The sequence below is a fragment of the Camellia sinensis genome, chromosome 5 (assembly GCF_055761805.1).
Source record: "Camellia sinensis isolate YWXY chromosome 5, ASM5576180v1, whole genome shotgun sequence".
NCBI lineage: Eukaryota > Viridiplantae > Streptophyta > Magnoliopsida > Ericales > Theaceae > Camellia > Camellia sinensis.
The window spans coordinates 209,165,698-209,190,442 of record NC_138965.1 but is presented as its reverse complement, the minus strand read 5'-3'; the positions used below and the strand labels follow the sequence as shown (position 1 = coordinate 209,190,442).

General features: G+C 39.1%; 1 protein-coding gene across 4 annotated transcripts; it reads right to left on the bottom strand.

The window, feature by feature from the left end:
* Positions 1–191: 191 nt before the first annotated feature.
* LOC114320288 (methyl-CpG-binding domain-containing protein 9) lies at positions 192–24,115 on the bottom strand. Of its 4 annotated transcripts, none has more exons than XM_082871372.1 (11): positions 23,392–24,095; positions 21,905–22,215; positions 21,549–21,813; positions 20,364–21,404; positions 19,500–20,039; positions 18,525–18,824; positions 17,277–17,612; positions 16,955–17,044; positions 3,943–4,380; positions 1,682–3,412; positions 192–1,026 (listed from the first exon to the last, which is right to left on the bottom strand). In XM_082871372.1, exons 3-11 carry the CDS (start codon positions 21,801–21,803, stop codon positions 760–762), a joined length of 4,998 nt encoding a protein of 1,665 aa, XP_082727498.1. In that variant the 5' UTR covers positions 21,804–21,813; positions 21,905–22,215; positions 23,392–24,095; the 3' UTR covers positions 192–759. The 4 variants fall into 4 exon arrangements, with proteins under 4 accessions (XP_082727498.1, XP_082727499.1, XP_028123229.1 ...); XM_082871373.1 differs by having other exon boundaries at positions 21,549–21,713; positions 23,392–24,014; XM_028267428.2 differs by having other exon boundaries at positions 21,549–22,215; positions 23,392–24,115.
* Between the last annotated feature and the right edge of the window lie 630 nt (positions 24,116–24,745).

Genomic DNA, 24,745 nt, shown 5'->3' with positions numbered 1-24,745 from the left:
TTGTTTGTTTGTTTGTTTGGATTCTGCCATGCATTTGAGGGCTATATATATCTCCAGTCAAAGGAGGTTTTTGTAGAACACTTGAAATTTGGTTTTAGAAGTGACCATCCTGTTAGTGTTTTGATGGTTCACTCATATTTGAGCTGCAGTTTCAGTTGTGGATCTTGCAGAAATGGAAATTTACAAAAGTATTTTTTGGTGCCAAAATGTTATTTCTTTATTTTCCATTTGAATCTGGTGAATATTTCAACATATGACCATCTCAAAACATGTATTTAAAAACAGAAAAATAGAGCGATTAAGGAAAGGATCCCAGGCCTAATCCTTGTTGTACAGAAGGGCTGGATTTAAACTAAGCCTTCACATTTCTAACAAAAACCTGGACAACATTCTTAAACATATACATATACACAACAGACCTACTCCTGCGCAGATTCCTTTTTTTTACTCTTTTTTTCCCAGAGTGATACTTTCATATACAAAATGTAAATTTTACTCTTCGGAAGACGGCACCAGCAGCTCCCATTCTGAGAAACCAGTTCAGCACAAGTTGATTCTGAATCACCATCCGACATCTATCAGTGAATCAGCCTTGCTTTCTATATACAGACAAGAAGGGGGCATGGCAGCAGCAAATGCCCTCATGCCTTCCAACATTAGGGTTACAAAAGAACTCCACATTAAGAAGAGGTCAAGACTGCTTCAGATTCAACTAGGTCCAAAAAAAAATTTACAATGGTAACAAGTGTCTGCTCGATTTCACCCTCCAGAGTCTTTCCTTCTTGTGCTTTGTCTAGTTTTTGGTTTCGCATTGTCATTTTGATTTGATTTGATATCTTCTATAGAATCCGAAGTTGGCGAAGGCTTTTCAAACATGATGGCAGAATCCAAGGTGTATATGCGGAGAGATAGAGCCGAAAGAGTAGAAATACTGGCTGCAGCAGAAAGAGAAGACCAATACCACCAACTGTTTTTCAAGTATTTGGATTTTATCATGTTCTCGAGTGTGATTGTTGCTTGGACCATCTGAAAATACAGTTAAAAAGTTCAGTTTATAAAACCAAATGCATGGAGTTTAAACAGTACGAACCAACAATGAACATGATACATGAAAAGAAAGTCCCATTCCTACAGGGATTCTAGAGCCTACAAGCCTAACTATGACACTCCATTTATTTCGGCCAAAAACAATTTTTTGGAAAACGGTTTCTGTATTTATTAGTATTCATTTGGTATGACAGAAAACAAATATAAAACGGAAAACCAGTTATTGAGGTTGAAAATGTTTTCTGGACAGTCTTACTAATGCCACTGCACCAACACCTCCACCACCAAGCCCGCTACCACTAATACAACCATAGCACATTAGTTTCAAGGTCGCAACCAAAAAAAAAAAAAACATTTTCTAGGAAAAAAATTTGGTAGAAAATGTTTTCCGCTAAAACAAACAGAGTGTGAAAGGAGAACAGCAATATCACAATGAAAATAGAGGATCACTGAAAATGAAAACCCCAAGAACCTGATTAGAGAGTCCGACTTAAAACGCATCATGAAAGACAATTTGGATAGGAAGTTGTTTTATAAAAATCAACTTTCTAAAACACTCAAGTGGAGACTAAAGTTGACACTAAAAATTCAAATTAGGTTAATGCAATAATAAAAATGGAGATATAAAACTAACCTCATAGATTGAACCTGCAGATTTTACAAATGCACGCCAGGCAGATCTTTTTTCCAAATGGGACATAGAAGGTCTCAGAGCTTCCTCAGGAAGCGCCGCATCCATGTCAAGCAAGTTGATCTTGAGTTGCCGTAGAAGTTGAGAAACCCTACCCACTAATCGTCTCGATGACGATTCACGAAACACGCAGTGCTTACCAACCCCAAGCTTTGGACATCTGTTCTTTCTAGCAGACAATTGAACCCTTTCATTCGTAAAATTAGAGTCTAATCTCTCAATTTTCGATGCCTCATCAATGTCGTTTTCAGCATTTCTTGGCAAATTGTTGGAACTGCTATTACCGTTCATACCCACAAATTCCTTTCCATTATTGATCTCATTCTTTCCGGTAAGGACTAACCTTAAGGCAGGGTCACTGAGATAAGGAGATAAACTCGGCAAAAATGATGGAATCCCATTAGATCTAATAAGTCCCACGTCATCTACCAATTCCTTAAGAGAGTTCCTGGTGACAAACTTTGACTTGATCTCCTCAGAGTCAAACGGACAATCCGGCTCTTGAAATTTTACTGCATTATAGCCAATCTCATTCTTTCCGCTTCTTGATTTTCTAAAAAATCCTTTGTCGGTACAGCGCTGCTCAGCTAGGGTTTTAGTTGTCATCCTCTTCCCCTTCTTTAAATCTTCACGTTCTTTGTTATTCTCGGGGACAGGTGAACCTGCACTGCAGTTTCCATCATTATGACTCTCTAGTTCCGTGCTCATGGAAAATGTCTGGTGGCACGATCGGCAATGAGGTCTAACAGGCAATATAGGTTCTAGGCATTCACATCTGTACATTCTACCCTCAAAAGATACCTTATCTTTCGGACCCGTCTTCTTTGAGACATCGGTAACCTCTGGTTTCAAGCAAGAACCAAACTTCTTTTCCAAAACAGTCATAGCCTCGGTCACCGGAAAATTGGATTCAAAAGCTTTTCCACCATTGGAGAGGTCATTTTGAATTTGATTTTCAGCATTATTGGAGTCTTTGCATTTATTTCTTCGCCAACGCATGATAGACTCTTTCAGTTCTCTATCCCTTGCATCACCATCTCTCAGCCAACCAACGAGTTCTTCAATTTCAGTATCAGATTGGTAAGAAACCAATGAGTTCCTCAAATTTGAATTTTTTTCAGTAGGATCTCCAAGCTCTTTCATTTCACTCTTTTTTACCTCCATACAACCATTAAAAACCACCAGTGAGGAAGTATCGGGCCTGCCAAAAACCCAGTACACTCGGCCACCAGAGTCCTTTCCCAAAAATTCTTTTCGAACAGATACCTTCAGAAGTTCAGATTCTACATGAGCAATTGAATCCTGGATAACAGAAATCTCATTCTCAAGGGAGCTCATCTCAAGGTTTCTGGAAAAATGATTCTCAGGTACTAGACTCTGCTCCTCAACAGGCTGTTGATTTCGTAGTTGACCAACTATATCAGACTCCTTAAAATTTTGATTTCTATCAATGATACAAGGCAACCCATCTGAAGCCAATTCTCCAACTCTATTATGCACATTGTTTGCTTTTGGCAGATTTTCTTCCTTGCATGATAGGTTCTTCAATTCAGAAGATAGGAACCTCAGCTTCTGCTGCAAATCAGTAGATATAGAGGCACAATGATCTAGGTGGTCACGAAGAATGCCCGAGTTCAGTGTCTCGTCACACAAAAATTTTAGAAGTAAAATTCTCTGCATCAAGGGAAAATAAGACTTAGTCATAACATTAGTAGGGGAAATAGAAAAAAGGAATGACATCGTCATATAACTAATAGAGACTACAATGGCCATCTATTTCTACCATCTTATCTTACCATCTGATGTGACAATCTAGTTGTCAGCACTGCATTGGAGATATACATTAGTTGTGGGATCCATTACACCAATATTGTGTTGACAAGATGGTAAGCATAATATGCTATAGAAATGTGGTTAGTATAGCATTATTGATATGTTATCTGTGATCCGATATGATAACCGTCACGAAATACAGAAACGGATCATAGTGCCATATATACAAGGAAAAGCATGCTGCAAATGGTATGGGGTGGTATTCTATAGGTATTGGACAACTATTCTTATAAGAGAAGTATGAGAATCTATACTCTACTCAAAACCACAGTAGTAGCAAATCTGGTAAAGCAGCACAGATGCAAACAGATCAGCCCAAAAAAGTAGTATATGGAATTTCAATGTTCACACAAAGGTGTATACAGACTAACCTCTTCTACATTGAGCTCCCAGTACTCTTTCGACTCCATAGTGAGTGCTAATTGGCTCAGTGTCTCCATAAAATTTTGTGTGAATTCTCCGCGGCGTCTCTTTCTCCGGCATTGACTGACCAGAGTACCATGTGATGTGCCTTGAGACTTGAATTGACCAGCAATACAAGAAGGGCAATACCAATTTCCTTCCGGAATTCTAGCAAGTGGAGGGTTTAAGCAATATGTATGATACTCAGAATCACAAGTATCGCACAAAAGAACATTGTCATCATCTTTGTCTAATCCACACACTTTGCATACATCCTCATCCCAGGGAGCTTTGGAAAGTGAGCTCTCATTTGCATGTAAAAGCATATCATCAGACTCTTTTTTTGCTTCATCCCTTATGTTTAAAGAATTGGTATTCTCAGCAAACTTCTGGACCAGTGTCAGGACCTGAAGCAAGAAATAACTTCGTTAAATTTTGGTCAAACAAACACTCAGAAAATATGAGGAAGGAATATATTTTTAATCACTTAAAGAATGAGAACATGATTCTCTCTTATAAAGAGAGCAATTACAACAGAAAAGGAAACTAATTAAAGCTAATATTTGACAGCTTCTACCTACCTATTTTTCCTGATTCTATACAGCCTTTACTTTCCATATTTACATAGGAAAAAGCAGATCCTAGAATATTGACTAAATCAAGGCAATAATAACCAAATTTCCAGCACTCCCCCTCAAGCTGGTTTGAAGATATCTTCCATAGCCAGCTTGCTAGTTAGCTTATCAAATTGCTTCTTGTGTAGTCCCTTCGTTAGCACATCAGCTAATTGTTCATCTGTTGGAAGGTAGGTCATACATATTATGCCAGCATTGATTTTCTCCTTGATGAAATGTTTATCCACTTCTATATGTTGTGCGATCATGTAGAACTGGATTATGAGCTATGGATATAGCTGCTGTTAAAACCTATCACCTACTTCACCCACTAAACCTAACCCACTACACCACTACCACCTCACCTACTCCACTAAACCCACTACACCACTACCACCTCCACTTCACCTACTCCACCTACCACCTCCACTTTACCTACTCCATCTACCACCTACTACCACCTACTCTTCTATATATAAGAATCATTGTAACATTCAATAAATCAACAATTATCAATACATCAATCAATAATACATCAATTTTAACATGGTATCAGAGCTATAAGATTTAGGCCTATACTCTTTTCTTTCCGGCGGGCAGCCGGCCGGCAACCTTGTCTTCGCTGCCCGCTGGAATTTTTTCAACACATACCACAAACACATACCAGAAACTCTTCTTTCTTTGTTTCCTCATCTTCATCACTCTCAGTTTCCTTCTTCGAAGCCTCACAACAATGTTGTATCTTCTGCGATTCATCCCACCACGAGCGTCCAGGAGCTTCTCGAATGCCTTGTTTGTACCAATTCAATGTACCCTCCTATACACCAGTCTTTGTAGTGGCTTGCTGGCTTTGTACTCTTGGAAATCTGGACGTGCTTTTTTGCAGTACTCGATGACCTTAGCGAGGATCTTGCTGGTGACGTTGGGGAGAGGAATGACGCTGTGGGCGCAATCGTCCTCGATCATGTGCTTGATCGTCTGCGATTCCAGCGCCACCAACTCCTCCACTTCGAACGCCTCTCCGTCGGAGCTCTTCAGCGTGATCTTCTTCGACGAAGACATCTCATTTCCTCAAACCAAGCCCTATCCTATCTTTGCTTTGACTCAGCCTTCACCCCAAGACTCCACCCACCAAACCCAATCATTTCCCTCCAGCTGGAACATCTCCACCAGCCACTGCACATGGTCCGGCGTCCCGTGCGACGCTTTCTGTCACGTGAGCTCCCTCAACCTCTCTCCCCCACTAGTGGCAGATATGAGTTCAAATTTGAAAGTCCACTCGTTTGAGGAGGTTGCAAATCACAATCACAAACAGGATTGCTGGATTATCATCTCTGGAAAGGTGTATGATGTAACATCATTCTTGGATAATCATCCTGGAGGTAATGAAGTCTTGCTAACAGCAACTGGGAAAGATGCACCAGATGATTTTGAAGACGTGGGCCACAGTGACTCAGCAAGAGATATGTTGATTGATTACTTCATCGGTGAGATTGACAGCTACCCACGTGATCCCCTAACCAATGCACTTTAATCTCTCTCGGTGCTTACTTTGTTTCTTTATTTATTTATTTTTGTTTTATCTCTTCTTTTCAAAAATAAAAAAATAAAAAAATAAAAAAAAAACAATATATATATATATATACCGAACACCATTGCCGATTTCCAATATATTCTTATTATTTCTTTCTTTATTTTTCTTTCACATTATTTTTAATCTTTTTCAAATTTCATTCATACCATATAGCTTTGCACATCAAACCATATTTTATTCATCTCAGGGATCAATCCCGATCACAATTTTACACACAAAAAAAAAAAAAAAAAACACAACACCCAAAGATTTGTTTTCTTTTCTGCAGACGGCCACCCACCGACCTCACTTCTTCGCCTATTCCGCCGGTCTTTTCTTCTTGCCTCCGTCCTGGCGGCCCTTGCCGGTGTTGCCTCCGTGCTTCCTAAACCACCAAGCAAGTTGCCTCCTCCCTGCTCCTCCACTACAACATATGGTGGACCTCCAAATCGGAACATCACGGTGGCCTTCCGTTTCAGCTCCTTGTTTTCTGTCTTTAGCACACTTATCTCTGCTCGCGCATCCTTATACATGCGTTGGAGCAGAGCCAGCTGGGAGTTTAACTGTTGCACCTCATTTGTCCTGCTCTGCAGCCGGTGCGACAGGTTTGTGACCGCAGTCATGGTTTCCACACATGACTTCAGAGTATACTGATTGGCCTCAATATCAGTTTGCACCGCCATTTTTTGCTCCACCGACCACATCGGAAAGTTCAACGGAGCAAAACCAGAGGTGTTTGGTTGAGGTTCACTGGCTACCGCACCAGTTATTTCTCTTGTGGACTCGTTCAATTCTGGAAAGAGCGTGAGCAGACCACGGGAAGAGGAGGCCATGTTCTGGGTAGCTGGACGAGAAGAAGAGGCCATGTTGCTGAGTGTTTCAGAGACGGGTTGGTTACAGAGTATTACAGAGTTTCTCTCTCAGTAAAGGAAGAGTTTTTTCAGAGGATTTTCAGAAGTTTTTTTGTCTGCCTCAGCCTCAGCATCAACCTTGGTTAAATAGACGGGGCAGCCATGCGTATCGCGCGCCACTTGACGCCAGACGACAAACGGGCGCGCCAGCCAAGGCACTCACGTGCCTCGCCATCATGTCCGGCACATCTTTTTATGACTTGGGCTCGCCTTTTGATGGCACGTCTTTTTATGGATTGGGCACGCATTTTGATGGCACGTCTTTTTATGGATTGGGCACGCCTTTTTGATGGCACGCCTTTTGAAAGATTGGGCACACCTTTTGAGGGTGCGACTTTTTAGGGGTCCGACAAGACTCTGTAAACTGTCCCGACATTGATTCCGGTTAGCTCCTTCAAGGGTCCGACAAGACTCTGTAAACTGTCCCGACATTGATTCCGGTTAGCTCCTTCATGGGTCCGACAAGACTCTGTCAACTGTCCCGACATTGATTTCGGTTAGTTTCTACAAGGGTCCAGCAAGACTCCGTAAACTGTCACAACAACTATCACAACATTGTCTGCTACAACGGTCCGACATGACCCCATAAACTGTTTTCTACATCGGTCTGACACCGCCATCCAGTGTCCTCTACACCGTTATGACACCACCATACAGTGTCCTCTACATGGTTATGACACCCCCATACAGTGTCCTCTACAACGTTATGACACCACCATACAGTGTCTTCACCAACGGTCTGACACGACCATACAGTGTCTCCTATCTTCTTTTATTTTTATGTATTTTCTTGTTTTGTTACTCTCTCCAAACTCAAGTTGGTTAGTTCCTATCCCCCTTGAGTTTGCGGGGGGCTGTTAAAACCTATCACCTACTTCACCCACTAAACCTAACCCACTACACCACTACCACCTCACCTACTCCACTAAACCCACTACACCACTACCACCTCCACTTCACCTACTCCACCTACCACCTCCACTTTACCTACTCCATCTACCACCTACTACCACCTACTCTTCTATATATAGGAATCATTGTAACATTCAATAAATCAACAATTATCAATACATCAATCAATAATACATCAATTTTAACAGCTGCTTTGTTGTCACAATAGACCTTCATAGGAGTCGGGTGAGAAAGCTTTAATTCTTCAAAAATTCTTTTAATCCACATTACTTCACTGATTCCATGGGCAACAGCTTTGAACTCTACTTCTGCACTACTTCTAGCTACCACATTCTGTTTTTTACTCCGCCATGTAACTAGGTTCCCACCTACAAAGGAGCAATATCCGGATGTTGATCTCCTGTCTGCAACACTTCCTGCCCAGTCTGCATCTGTGTATACTTCAACTTGAAGATGTCCATGTTTCTTGAACAGTAAGCCTCTCCCTGGAGTTCCTTTCAAATATCTTAAGATCTTATAAATAGCCTCAAAGTGCTCTGCCCCTGGTGAGTGCATGAACTGACTTACCATGCTGACTGCAAAGGCAATATCAGGCCGCGTATGAGACAAGTAAATCAATTTTCCTACAAGTCGCTGATATTGTGCCCTCTCTTTGACTTCTTCAGCCTTAGCAGCTTGTAACTTCAAGTTAGGCTCGATCGGAGTCTCCACCATCTTACAACCAAGCATACCTGTTTCTCCAAGGAGATCAAGAACATATTTTCTCTGATTAACGAATATACCTTCTTTGGATCTTGCAAATTCCATTCCGAGGAAATACTTGAGGGCTCCCAGATCCTTAATTTGAAATTCTTTTGCGAGTTTCTCTTTGAGGGCTGCTAACTCTGCTTCATCATCACCAGTTAAAATGATGTCATCAACATAAACAATCAAAATTGCAATTTTAATGTCTTTTGAATGTTTATAAAATATTGTGTGATCTGCTTGACTCTGCGAGAAGCCACAACTGATAACTGCCTTTCCAAAGCGTTCAAACCACGCTCTTGGTGATTGTTTGAGTCCGTATAATGACTTGTTCAATCTGCATACTTTGTCGCTACCAAGTCTCTGCTCAAATCCCGGCGGTAGGCTCATGAACACCTCCTCTTCAAGATCACCATTGAGAAATACATTTTTAATGTCAAGTTGATGTAGAGGCCAATCTGAATTTACTGCAAGAGATAACAGTACTCTGATGGAATTTATTTTAGCAACAGGAGAAAACGTCTCCTGATAGTCGATCCCATAAATTTGAGTGAAGCCTTTAGCCACCAGTCTCGCCTTGTATCTCTCATCGCTTCCATCTGCGTTACATTTTATCGTAAACACCCATTTACACCCAACTATTTTTTTGTCTTTGGGTAGATCAACTATTTCCCAAGTACCACTTCTCCTTAAAGCATTCATCTCCTCCATGACTGCTAGTTTCCAATTCGGATCATCCAATGCTTCCTGTATATTCCTTGGAACAAACAAGTGTGAAATCCTAGATGTGAAAGCTCTATGGTTTTTAGACAGTCTTTGATAGGAGAGGTAATTTGCAATAGGATGTTTAATGCAATTTCGAACACCTTTCCTAATTGCTATAGGAACATCAAGGTCGGAAATAGAAGGAATAGGATTACCTAAAATTTCGATGCCAGAACTCGGGTGGATATTCGGGTCATTAGGATGGACATTCGGGTCATTATTCCTCAGATGAAATCGCTTCCTAGTATAAACTTGAAGCTCAGAATTTAGATCATTTTGTAGTACTTCTCCCCCTAAACAAGAATCTTTTTGACTAGACACCAAAGAACTTGGTTCTCCTAAGTGATCATTATCAGACAGATGTGGTTTTTGTGTAGGATAAATGACATTGGCGAGTGGAATAGAAATATCCCAAAAATTGTCTTCTACTCCACTTGTCTCCCCCTGAAGAGAATTGTTGGGGAAGTAGGATTTTGTTTCCACAAATGACACATCCATACTCACATGAAATTTCTTGGTTTGAGGATCGAAACACTTATACCCCTTTTGGTTTGAGGAATAACCCAAAAAAAACACATTTTATAGCACGGACAAGGTTTTAAAAAGCGGCCGCAACCGTTACATAACTCCGTTACGTAACGGTTTTGGCAGTTACCGCCACCCGTTACGGCCGCTTTTGCAGTGTGATTGAGATTCACAGGTGTGTCGGCCGTAGCGGCTGCCGTAGCGGTTGTAACAGTGCCGTAACAGGCGTAACGGCCTGTTACGCACCGTTACATAACAGTTTCAAACTGTTTCTTTCGAAAAAACACAAAAAAAAAAAAAACTGAAAATGGGAGAAGAGGGATAGAGAGAAGAGGGAAGATAAAGAGAGAAAATGGAGGAGCAAGAGATAGAGAGAGAGAAGAGGGAAGATGAAGAACATGTTATTGATTTGTTAAAACTGTAAGACCTATGCTATTCTATTCAGCTGCTATCACTAAATCATTTTATTTGTGTGTGTCTATCTATATATTGTTTGAAAATAATAATAACAGTAAGTGTGGTCATTATCTATTTGGCTTGGTTAAAATATATATATATATATATATATTTAAGCTCTAATTTATTCTTTTACTTTTATCATTGTTTATCTTATATATAATAGTTAGTGATTGATTTTTTATATAATATAAAGTCATTAATTATTAAAATAAAATGTAAAAAATTCAATTTATAGTTATTTAAATATATGAAATATATTGCATCATACTTAAAATTTACAAAAATTGATCAATATTTATTTTTAATCCAATAAATATGATCATGGAAAAAAAATATGCATATCGGTAAGTTTTTTTCAAATTGTGCAAAAAATAAAACAATTCACGGTTCCGGTTACCGCAACCGTTACACTACGGCCTTTACACCCCGCAACCTCAACCGCGTCACCGCCACCGTTACGGCGACCGCAACCGCTTTTCAGAACCTTGAGCACGGGGGTCAAGTTTTGAACGAAATTGACTGGGAACATGAGCATAGGCAGTACATCCAAAAACTTTGGCGGGTAAATCAGAAAACAACCTCGTGTCAAGGAAAAAAGTTTTGAGACAATCAAAAGGTGTTTTGTATGTTAACACCTTTGTAAGCATCCTGTTTATCAAATAAGAGGCTGTTAAAATTGTTTCACCCCATAAATATTTAGGAACATGCATGTAAAACATTATAGCACGTGCTACTTCAAGTAAATGTTTATTTTTTCGTTCTGCAATGCCATTTTGTTGAGGGGTATCCCGACATGTAGATTGATGAAAAATCCCCTTTTTTGCCAAAAACTCACCCAACTGCTCATTGAAATATTCTGTTCCATTATCAGAATGTAAAATACCAATTTTGGTTTGAAATTGGTTTTCAATCATATTGTAAAAATTTGTGAATAAAGTTTTCACGTCAGATTTTTTATTCATCAAATAAATCTAACATAAGCGGGTATGGTCATCAATAAATGTAACAAACCATCTTTTACCAGAAAGAGTTGTGATTTTAGAAGGGCCCCAAACATCACTATGAATCAAATAAAAAGGTTTGGAAGCCTAGTAATGTTTTGGCAAATAAGTAGAGCGATGAAATTTTGCAAAAATGCAACTTTCACAATGAAAAGAAGAACAATCAATCCCTTTAAATAGTTCTGGAAATAAATGTTTCAGATAAAGAAAACTAGGATGTCCTAGCCTATAGTGCCATAGCATTATTTTTTCTCGAACAGAGATTGAATTAGTACTATTACAGCTCTGAGCTTTTTTATTACTAAAAAGTACTTCATCAAAGTAGTAAAGACCTTCAAGCATCCTAGCACACCCAATCATCAGTCCCGAGTTCTGGTCCTGAAATTCACAATGGGATTCAAAAAATGTAACACGACAATTAGAATCCTTAGATAGTTTACTGATAGACAAAAGGTTACAGGCTAAGTTGGGGACGTGAAGAACAGAATTGAGATTAATTTTCTCAGTTAGTTTAATAAATCCTTTTCCTGCAATAGGTGAAAAACTACCATCGGCTATTCTGATTTTGTCATGACCAGAACAAGGGAAATAGGTACTAAATAAATGGGAAAAACTAGTTGTTAGAATATAATATGTAAAGTGTTTAATAACTATGTTTTCTTCTTTCGGCTCTTTGGCTCCTTTGTAACACTCTCCCCTCTATAAAAGGAGAGGTACCTTCACATTATATACAACATTCAGAACATCAATCAATATATACGACATCAATATCAATCAATAATACATAAATTTTTACATGGTATCAGAGCGAGGTTAAGAACTTAGTGATTCCGCTTCACCGGCGGGCGGCAACCTCGCCTTGGCCGTCCGCCGGACAAACCCAAATTTTCTAATTCTCTCTCTCTCTATACTCTAGCTTTCTCTCTCTAAAACTCCCTGTTTTTGTAGTGTTTCTAGAGAGAGAAAATCAACTCCAATGGCTTACCCGAGCGTAGTGGTGGTTTTTGATGTTCGCTTTGGTGGCTGGATCTGCCATCGCTCAGGCTCCGGCAGCTTCACCGACGAAATCTCCGATGGCGTCGCCGCCGAAGGCCGCCGCGACTCCTTCGGTGGCTCTGACACCGTCCGTGAAGCCACCGACCTCATCTCCTAAGTCCTCACCCGGGTTAACTCAGTCTTTAGCGAGCGCGTCTGTTCTTCCCATGGTGTTGAAATCGGCCATTGAGCTTGACCTTTTGGAGATCATGGGTAAGGCTGGTCCAGGTGCCTATGTGTCGCCGTCGGAGGTGGCGGCTCAGCTGCCGACGAAGAACCCAGATGCGGCAGTGATGCTGGACAGAATTCTGAGGCTCCTAACTAGCTCCTCTGTTCTCAAGCCGACATCTCCGGCGCTGTCTCCGCTACTGAGTCCTCCGACGCCGCCTACTGGAGCTCCGGCGCCGTCTCTCCCGTCTCTCATGGGCTGCCCTGGTCTTGATGATGAGGTCCTTGCAACCCTAAAGCATAGTTGCAAGTCGCTAGCGGTTATTAATATATCGAACTATCCGAATGTCAGTCACGTGGGTTTGTCTTCTTTGCCATACACATGCTGACCCAACACTCCCCCACACACCCACGAGATTTTTTTTTTTTTTTTTTTTTATATCTTTATTTTACTCTATCTTTTGAAAAGACACCGCCCCACCACCTGATTTGCACACCTCTCATCTTACTTTATATCATTATTTTTTTCTTTGCGCAAAAAAAAAAAAAAAAAAAAAAAAAAAAAAAAAAAAACAACAACAACAACAACGAGGACGAAGATGAACTGCACACCAACTTATTTTATTCATGTCGGGGCTCACCCCGATCACCATTTTACACCAAAAAAAAAAAAAAAAAAAAAAAAAAAAAACCACAAACAACACAACCACACCCACAGTGGGATTTTTCTTCTTTACTCAGCCGCAGGTCTCTTCTTCTTGCCTCCGTCCTGAGCAGCCCTTGCCGGTGTTGCCTCCGTGTTTCCCACTCCACTGGGCACGATCACTACTCCCTGCTCCTCCACTGCAGCATATGGCGTCCCTCCAAATCGGAACATCACGGTGGCCTTCCGCTTCAGCTCCTTGTTTTCCGCCTTTAGCACGCTTATCTCTGCTCGCGCATCCTTATACATGCGTTGGAGCAGAGCCAGCTGGGAGTTTAAATGCTGCACCTCATTTGTCCTACTCTGCAGCCGGTTCGACAGGTTTGTGACCGCCGTCATGCTTTCCACACATGCCTTCAAAGTATACTGATTGGCCTCCACATCCGACTGCACTGCCATTCTTTGCTCCACCGACCGCATCGGAAAGTTCAACAGAGCAAACTCCGGGGCGCTTGGTTGAGGTTCCAGTGCCACCGCACCAGTTCTCTCTCTCGTTGACTCGTTAAGGTCGGGAAAGAGGGTGAGCAGTCCACGGGAAGACGAGGACGAGGACGAGGCCATTTTTCTGGGCAACAGAGTGTTACAGCGTATTACAGCGTTTCTCTCTCAGCACAACAGTGTTAAAGCCTCTCTCTCTCAGCACAACGAAGAGTTTTACAGAGGATTTCGCAGGTTTTTGCTTCTGCCTCGGCCTCAGGCTCTGTCATGGTTAAATAGCCGAAGCAGCCACGCGCATCGCGCGCCTCTTGACGCCCGACACACTGGCACGCCTTTTCATGGCACATCTTTTGATAAAGTGGACACGCCTTTTGATGGCACACCTTTTGATGAATTGGGCACGCCTTTTGATGGCACGCCTTTTTGACAACTTTGGGCACATTTTTTGAGGGTGCAACTTTTTCAGGGGTCCGACAAGACTCTGTAAACTGTCCCGACATAGATTCCGGTTAGTTTCTACAAGGGTCCGACAAGACTCTATAAACTGTCCCGACATTGATTCCGGTCAGCTGTTACATCGGTCCGACATGACCCCGTAAACTGTCCTGCTCCAACGGTCCGACATGACCCCATAAACTGTCTTCTACATCGGTCTGACACGACCACACAGTGTCTGCTACAACGGTCCGACATGACCCCGTAAACTGTCTGCTACAACGGTCTGACACGACCATACAGTGTCTCCTATCCCATTTTTTTAATTTTATTTGTCAGCTTATTTTTCTGTTTTGTTACTCTCTCCAAACTCAAGTTGGCTAGTACCTATCCTCCTTGAGTTTGAGGGGGGCTGTTAGAATATAATATGTAAAGTGTTTAATAACTATGTTTTCTTCTTTCGGCTCTTTGGCTCCTTTGTAACACTCTCCCCTCTATAAAAGGAGAGGTACCTTCACATTATATACAACATTCAGAACATCAATCAATATATACGACATCAATATCAATCAATAATACATAAATTTTTACACTAGTCATGTGATCGGAGGCACCGGAATCTATGATCCACGAAGAGAAGTTTAGGCAAGAGAAGGCTTTAGGATTTCTACCTGTTTGTGCCAAAAAAACACTAGGAGTACCGGATGAGGAGTTGGATTTTATCAACTTTAAGAGTTGATCAATCTGCTCTTTGTTGAAGGAACCTGAATCGGCTACATTAGCAGTAGGAAAGCCACGATTCTTCTCTCCTCGTTTGCTACTTTTCCAGTTGACAGGTTTGCCATGGATCTTCCAACACGTTTCGCGTGTATGGCGAGGCTTGTTGCAAAAATCACACCAGACCCGTGACTTATCATCAAACCTGCGCTGGTAATTTGCAGCCTTGTTGGCCGCAGCATCGCTAATTGAAGCAGAAATTTCAATTGACTCACCAGAAACTGTTTTTCTTAAGCATGACGCTCCTTCGGCTCTCTTCCCTTCTGACTTCGGCAAATACTTCGCCAATGGATGGGAGAGGAGGTCTGCCAATAATTCTTCCTCGCACTTCATCGAACTCAATGTTGTGGCCGGCAAGAAACTTGTAAATACGGCTGTCTTCCACAGTTTTCTTGTAGTGGTTGCAGTCGTCAACCGATTTCCATTCGTATGTGTTGAAGATGTCAAGATCCTGCCACAACCTTTTCAACGAATTGAAATATTTTGTGACGGAATCATCTCCTTGACGAATCTCTCCCAACTTCAAAGTCAATTCGAAAACTTGAGATTGATTTCCTAGGTCAGAATACATCTGACTAACATTATCCCACAACTCTTGTGCAGTAGTATAGCACATGTAATTAGAGCTTATATCCTCCTCCATGGAATTGACCAACCATGTCATAACCATGGAGGTTTCAGCGTCCCAACTGTCGAACAGCGGATCATTAACAGCAGGAGCCTTCTTGTCACCAGTGATGTAACCGATCTTTCCTTGCCCACGGATATACATCCGGACAGATTGTGACCAGCAGAGAAAATTATCACCATTTAGGCGGATGGTGGTGATTTGGACAGAGTGAGAGTTGGATGTTTTCACCGGAATGGCAGCGGCAGGGGTTGAAGTGGTTTCGGATGTGACTTCCGACATGGCTACGATGGTTTTAGGGCTGCTGTGTTTTTTGCTCTGATACCAACTCAGAAAATATGAGGAAGGAATATATTTTTAATCACTTAAAGAATGAGAATATGATTCTCTCTTATAAAGAGAGCAATTACAACAGAAAAGGAAACTAATTAAAGCTAATATTTGACAGCTTCTACTTTCCTATTTTTCCTGATTCTATACAGCCTTTACTTTCCATATTTACATAGGAAAAAACAGATCTTAGAATATTGACTAAATCAAGGCAATAATAACCAAATTTCCAGCACAAACATAATAACTGCACACATTTAAAAAAACAAATACAAAAACAAAACCATATGACTGAAATATTAGTCTTGGCCAACCCAAGAAAATTATTTTCAGAATTCGAGGAACCCATTGAAGTGCTGGAATGCATCCAAAATTGATGTAATCAGATGGATTAAGAGGCCCACATGCTTAACGAGGACTAATAAGCAAGACTATTACTAGAGACAACCAAATTTCATCAAGATTCTCTTCTCTCTCTCTCTCTCTCTCTCTCTCTCTCTCTTTGGTTGAAAAATGTCCAGGTCTGCGAATATATAAAACATCTCTCTCTAAGTTTCGTCTTGATACAAAACTACCAGACCTAACAACATAAATCATTGAGAGGGGTGACATTGACCTTTTGAAGATATAACAAATAATTCATCCCCACTTATAAATAATTTCAGATTGAAGACAGATAAGATCTCATTCAAAATGATTTACTGTTATAGATTGAACAAGCATTTAATAGACATATCACTTCAGCTAGTATTATGCCATTTTGAGGCAACTGTTGTAATAATGGTTTGAAAAGCTATACAACATTCCTCAGTTAGCATCCATTTTAACAAAGAAGTATATCCATTTTGAGATATTGGAAGCTGTACAAAAAGTAGACAAATCAATTGATTGTAACAAAGGGACGGCTAATATGGATGAAGACTTTGCAGAGAAGTAAAAGCAAAAGGAGAGGTACCAACCAACCTCTTTTTCATATATAACTTCGAACTTTTGGGATAAAGTTTCGACCAAATCAGATTGATCTGCATATGCAGTGCGAATGTTATTCCAAACCTACCAAAAGAACATTAATGTTAGCCATCGTGACCATCCAATTCATGCACCATAATACATAAACATAATTAGACATTTGAACATCAAACTTCTGCAATACTATAATAATGTTTCCTGTGCATGATGGAAATTCACGAAAGCATAATGCAACTCAAACAGTATATCCTAATTAAACTTATTACCAGTGACATGTAGGGGACATAGCACTTTAATTTAATTAAGAAAAAAATACCTCCCGAACATCTTCAAGGAAAGCTTCGTGGGATCCACCATAGGCCTTGTAAGCCAATCTCATATCAATAGTCCTGAAGTCTAAAGGACGAGATACCATTGCAGGATATCCTAGGAGTCCCTCATCATCATTATCATTAGGATTAATAAGTGTTTTTCCTAACAGATTGCAGAAGACTTTTTCTTCATCTTCAGCAGCAGCACGCCGTAATACAATGCGGCACTGTTTCATTATTAACTCAGATACAGTGCTCGTACTTTTCACTTTCTCTTTTTTATCAGGTTTGGGCTGCAGATTTTCAAGGCTCATATCCGCCAGCAATGAGACAATGGCTCTCTGCAATCAATCAATGGCAAATGAATAAAAGTCCAACATCAAAATTAATACAAGGACTCTTATTACTTTTTTTTTATATTTTATTTTGAACATCCAAGGACTATTTTACATGAGGAAAAGCAAATCTACACTAAATTTACTTAATTGCAACCACTAGTATCCAAATTCAGCAAATAGCTGTGAAAATTGGGGGAAATTCACATTGTCAGACAGCCTAGATTAAACATACTAAGCCACAAATTCAGAATAATTTTTAAAAAAAAAAATCTGGAATGTGAACCCAAAAATAGGATTTAATTACATGTTCCACAATTTGGCTAAATTGTGGGCAAAAGAATTAATCATTCCAAATTTGGATCGAGTATTGAAACATTTAGTTTCAGAGTGTCAAACTTGGAAGAACTTGTAAATTTAGAAATTTAGTGAATTCATGGCATTAACTTTTTTAGAATCTAAAAAAGCTGCTGTGTTTGGGAATTGCTAAAAAAGTTGCATTTTTTGTTAGTGGGAAAGCTGTTGGATTTTTTAGCTCTTCACAAACAGGCTTTTGATTTTTGCTTATTTCTCCAAAAAAGCGGCTTTTTTTAGCTGATCCCAAACAAGTATGAAATTATGGTTTCAGATGGAACTGCTGTAGTAGTTAAGAATATCTCAGCCTATCATGGGGTTTCTTTCCAAAATAAAGTCAAATCTTACTGAAGGATTAACCATCCTGTGGCTGAATATACAAAGAAATAAGAGAACTCAAGAGGAAAACTTGAATTTTTGAGTTGTTTAATCTCGGACAAGATCCATGATACAGGCAGTATCACTTCAATAAATGTGCTTTGCAAATGAATCTTGCTCGTCCACCTTAATTAAATAGATAACATTTGAAATAACATTTAAAAGAAAAAAACAAAGAAAAAGCACCTTCGTGGGTCCTGATGCATTCCCTTTGTAAACTTCCTTGCTAATTGAATGTTCCAGTATCTTCTTTGCCCATTCTGGAGGATTTTTCTCTAAAGCATCACGCACACACTTCCTAATTCTGGCTCCAACATTTGTGGGTAGCTTTCTTATAGGTTCTAGTGCCTGCACCCACTCAGGGACTTCACTGCTATTCACCTCAATAACTTTGGAAGCACTTGATGCATCAACCGCTCCTTGATCTGCGCTAATGTGATTTTTCTTCATGAAACCAAAGACTTTCTTTTTAGCCTCTGCAAGAAGCTGAGAATCACATAAATTAGTGCAACTTTATCCAAGAAGGATTCACGCTACATTTGACACAAAAAGTAGAAAATATAGAGTTTTACTGAATTACCAACCAGCAACATGGAAAAGTCATAAGTTCAACAAGAGCAAATGGAAACTAAGTATGAGGTTGATGGAAAACAAAATTTATAAGACAGATTAAAGAGAGTATTGTGGTCTGGTTTGAATTCTGAGACATATATAATGGCTTTTCCCCAATAAAGAACCATAAATGACCACATGAAACATAAACTAGGAAGATAATAAATAACATTATGTGGCCCTTCAGCTCGTAAGTATTTGATCTTCCCAAAAATTCTAGAAGCTTTCAAAATGCAGTGGCAACAAGTAACAAAGAAGCAAACATTAGAGCCAGCATTTCTTCATAAACAAACCGAAGGTTGTAAGGGTATATCTGCATTCTGAGAACATATTTCTAATCAACCTTTTACCCAAATATTACCTAAGCATCACATAAAAAATTACTTTGTGCCAGAAAACAATATCATGCTTTTTCACAATGCATAGTCGACGACCAATGTCAGCAAACTGGTACTGGAGACTTTCCTCTTTTAAACATGATCCACTAAAGATTCAAAAAGTAACTAACACTATTGAAAAGGAGAATAATGAAAGGAGACTAAATCTTACTTGTGCATCTATCTCCATTCCAGCTACTCCTGTAAGGGCACCACAAAGAGTTCCACCGTCACCCTGTAAGCAATGAAAGATCTTACTGCTCTCCCGGCCATTACTCTCTGTAGATTCAAGGTCACCCTCCATGATGGACAGGACAACTAGGATGTATCTCCGAGCTAATTCGGGCCAAGTAAGTCCATTGATCTTGAGCATATCAAACTTTGTTTTCTTTGAATTAACTGAGTTGTCTGCATCTTTCTTTTTACCTCGTCTCGACTTACATTCTCCCACATCAAAGTTGGGGTCTATATATCCCGCAACTTTCAAAAGGAGTTCACTAATTAACACTTTCAGCAGTGAGCTATGGGCCTTTCTCAATGCTGCACCAGTACACAAGGTGACATCCCCACCATTTTGGAAATCATTTTCAGCTTCTTTTAGTGGATTTTTTGTGTCTAACCAAGGATTCATAAGTTCATTTTCAAGTTCCTGGAATGAAAAAGGTTCCTCCAAGCCTAAAACCTTTGAGAAACGCCATAGAAACTCCCAAACCTAAACATGAGCAAAATGATGAGAATATGCTACTCAGAGATAAGCTCTCTGTTTGGTTGAGTTTTCATAACTTATTTTTTGATTTTTGATTTTTTTGATTTTTTGATTTTTTTTTGAAAATCTAGTTTAACAAAAGATAAACACTAAAACAAGATATTTTGAATTTTCAAAAATTATTTCTGCCCAAAAAAAGAGAATTATTTGAAAATAATGAATGTTTTTAATTTTTTTTTATCAAATTATTTTAATTAAAAAAAAAAACTGAAATCTCAGCCAAACAGAGCCTTCCATTTCATCACTCAAAACAAAAGTTTATCAAGATACCTGAAGAACGTCACCGATCAAATGTGCAGGAAGCTTTGAACTCAATGGCTTGCCTAAAGGAAAAGATTTCTTCGTGCCCAAGTTTTCAACTAACTGCTTCCGAGGTCTTTTAAAGCTTAGGAAAGAACCATCTGCTCCTTTCCTACTCTTCCTTTTAGACAGAAAAAACCCACTTCCAACTGTTTGCAAACCTAAGTTCTGATTTCTTTTGTTCAGAAATCTGTACTCTGAACAGGCATGAACCCCGGGAAGTTGTTCTAAGATTTCTTGTACAAATTCCACATCTAATCCAAATCTGTCCTGTTGTAACCATTTCATCAGCACTTCACTATAAGTGTCAACCTCATTATTGCTCTGAATTAAATGCGGAATGTTAGTAGGGCCAAACGAATAACAAAACTTGGATAATGAATCAGCATTGTCTGCTGCTTTAACATGATCTCCATTCACATCATGTTTACAACAAAACTGGATTGCACCTGTTTGCTTCAATACCTTATGGAAAGCATGCATTAGAGTTCGAGAGGCCATTTCCCAAACCATTGGTGATGACCTCCCTTCAACTAAAAATTCACCAATACAGTCACCCTGCCCTAAATCATCTGTTATAATGCTTAAAAATCTTTGGGTTGTCGAACTATATGCTTTTTGAAAATCAACATCTTCCAAATTTGGTGGGCTATCTTCTGTAAGCATCATCTGAATACTCAGATTCTCATCATCATCCATCCCAAAACTAGCTGAATCATCACTTCCAACTTTATCTTGCCAATAATACAAGTCAGATTTTTGCCTCAGGAGGACTGTCAAACCAATAGGAACAGGTTGTGTGGAGCACGGATATCTTCGAACCTTGAAGATGGGACCTGAATCACCACCATCTGAAACTTCACAAACAAAAATGGACCCACTAATCTTATCATGCCAGCAAGATCTGTAACCTACAGGCCAGATCTGACTACTGTTATGGTATGAGGGCCGTGGATCAACCTTGCCCACAGAAAGGACAAAAAAATCTTCAAATTGCAAAGGGAAGCCATCCTGGAAAAACAGAAAATATTTTAAAAGAAATTCAGACATAAATAGAAAATTCAATTAGTCCAAGTATTCAACCTGAATAACTTCCAACAATATGTAAAATAAAATGCATAAACACAAGACAGAGTAGATTATGCACACATTTACCTGAAATTGCTGAAATCCACAGCCACCATATTCCATGGAGTTGGCTTCCATATTGCTCCTGCTGCTCTCAAATTTGCCAGCCGGATTATTCTGACTATCTCTATAGTTATTGGCTCTTGAAAACCTCAAAAATTCCTTTCGTCTCCGGTTTAAATGCAATCCTTTCTGCAGTGAAGCAAACCCATCATTCCTGTCCTCCATTTCCAATGAAAGATAGTTTGACAATAATCCAAGATGCCCAGCAACATCAGACATTGACTCAAACCTATTGCCATCAGGAGCACAATAAACCGCAAAGGTTTTACATCTGTTTTTACAATAAATAAATTCCACACACCAATTGTCTCCTAACAAACCTTGTTTCTCACGTATATATTCTCTAAGAGTTTGAAGATACACCTCACTTTGACTCTGACGAAAAAAGTTTAGAGGTGTACAATGACTGGGCCAAAGCCCTCCTTTAGGCGTGGAGCTCAAACCTGCTTCCATTGACGTTCTATACAGTCTGTCCAGCACTATATCTTCAAAAACTGATTTAGGAATTTGTGTCAAACCACGAGATGCCTTTTGGAGATTAAATCTATTTTCCAGATATAACAAATTTGAAGTCGTCACTGGGGCATTGAGAGGGTGACCAACGAAAGGTATATCACGCATGGCATGCATTCTACAGGCCAAAGACATTAACTGTTAACCACTGTAATATAAGACTTTTAATTAGTTAACTCAAACCAATCAACATTTAACACTAGGAGAATTTACGATATCTGTTAAATTGATTAAAGTGTAGATTTTAAGGCTCCAAAAAATCAGCATTTTACTCATGGATTTTGTCCATTGCTCAAATGATGGGCTCTTATTTTTCTTGGGTCCAAGGGCCTACCAACCAGAGCGATGATTTCTGAGCTAAGAAAGCTGCATATACTTTGGTGGAGAAAAAGAGGAATTTTTATCCTCCTTTCTTATCTCTATTCAATTGCTCTTTTTTTACTTGACTTCTTGTTTGTCAGTATCTTTGTACATTTCAATAAAGTTTTTGTTTCTAAAAGAGCAGAGTAATTTTCTTGCCAAATGAACACCTAACCACTAGAAAAGCCGCTGCACAAGCATGAAAATCATTTTACAAATCATACCAATGTAGAGTAGCTAATCCAATTCTGTCAATAGAAATTGAAGTACATGCAAATAGTCACAGGTTTTCGAATCAACCAGCAAAACAACTTCTAGAAAGAGCATCTCCAATCCTTCTTTTTTTTTCATCAAATTTGCACTCCAACCCCATCAAATCAAGGGAGATACAAATTTTTCACCAAATCAAGGATGAACCAAATCCTTCACCAAATTCCCAACAGTCATATTTTTTACTCAAATTTGATGAAATTTTAAAAAGAATAAGAATTGCAAATGATTTTTCTTCCATAAAAAATGGTTAAAACAACTTTTCAGGACAAGTTAGGAAGTTTTCAAAAATATTTGACGATAAAAAGAAGAAAAAGTTATGATTGGAGTGTTCTATAACAGATCAAGCTTTTAACAAAATTACCACTCAAATTTGATGGGGAGAGAGAGAGAGATGCTCAACTTTGATGACAATGACAACAATTATAAATTTAACACAAACAAGTAAAAGTAAAAAATTGAATCCACCATTTCAAAAAAAAAAAAAACAAAACACCTGGATTTCAGTATATTTGAACCTTAAGTTATTAGAATTCAGGTCATATATAACTGACAGAATTTTTATGCCATTTTTTATCTTAAAAGAATTAAATTTAACCCCATTCAATGCAACAGTAGTCCAATTGAAAGCAATTAAACGAAAAACAAATAAATAAAATCATACTTGTCATCCTTTTGCTCTGGAACCCTAGCTGGAACTCTATGTCCAGAGCTCTCCAAATCCACAACAAACCCCTCTCCAAGTTCCTCTCGCGGCGGCGACGCATTCATGTCCAAAATCCCTGCTCTTCCACCATTGCTCATCAGACACTTGAAGCATTTTCTCTCTCTAGACTTTTGGTCATCCTTTATCCCCAAACACTTGACATGAAACCCTCGGCCGCAACCACCACACACCAAAATCTCTCCCTCGGCGTCGAGGGTTTCGCGAGGAGAGGGCAGGGGGGTCTCGTTGAGATCGATTTCGAAGGACCTGGGTCGGAAATTGGTACCGGCTTCGGGTAAATCTGCCAATTCCATTGTTAAAGGAAACAAACAAAGAAAGTTTCGATCTTTGAGATTGAAGACGATGAGGATTGTGAAGATCGACTGATTTGATTCCACTGCCGACTCTGAGAGTGTGCGAAGAGGTGAAACGTAGTGATCGAATCAAATCGAAAGTTGGAATCAAAAAAAGAAAAACACGTTTTTTTGTGTGTGGAAATTACGGGAAGCCGAGAGTCCCCAAAATTGTGAAAGGGTGTTTCCCCCGTACTCTGCGGAAATTACGGGAGTACCCTATCTGTTGATGAGAAGTCTTTCGGTGGTCCTCAGGTATACCCGTGTGGTGTGGCGTCTCAAGAATGTTGTAACTGCTTTGTGTTCGGCATGGCAAATGTTCGCAACTCACGTTTTTATATTCAAAAATTTATTTATAATGATATATTTAATTCTATATTGTTAATTATGTAATAAATTAAAAATTAATATATATTATATTATATCATTATGAATATAATTGTAAAATTTTTTATAGAGTTTCAAACATTATCCGAAACTACAAATTTGTGGTCCAGTGACTTGTCAACTATTGTGTAAGGCTATGGGTTTGACTAAGTTTGCTCCTTAGTTCGAGTCTTGGCAGTTGTAATATCTCGTTGCCAGCAGCATACTTCCACCGTAAGCACGAATTAGTCAAGATGCGAATAAACTAGCTCCGACATCCAATGAGAAACCAAAAATAAAAGAATAATTACAAATACACCTTTTGAGGTTTGTTTAAAATCTAAATTGTTCTCTGTGATTTGAAAAATTACAAATACCTCGCTAAATGTGAAATTTCTAACTGTTTACTTATATAATAATAAAATTATCTAAATTATTAATTGAAATAAAATTTTAACATTATTAAAACTATTAATTAACTTGATGATTTATTAACAAAAATACCTATTCGATATAAAATTAGAAATCTTAAAGAGCATAATATAATTTTTAGAATTAGATGAAGTAATTTATAATTTAAGTAAATCTCAAGG

Bases quoted from the DNA above. Each gene is read 5' to 3' on its own strand.
- LOC114320288 (XM_028267428.2), bottom strand. From the start codon at position 23,747: ATGGAATTGGCAGATTTACCCGAAGCCGGTACCAATTTCCGACCCAGG. The intron at 22,216-23,391 runs GTATGATTTTAT...TTTGGCCTGTAG, and splicing joins CCAGAGCAAAAGGATGACAA to AATGCATGCCATGCGTGATA. The intron at 3,413-3,942 runs GTTAGTCTGTAT...CCCTTGATGCAG, and splicing joins GGGAGCTCAATGTAGAAGAG to AGAATTTTACTTCTAAAATT.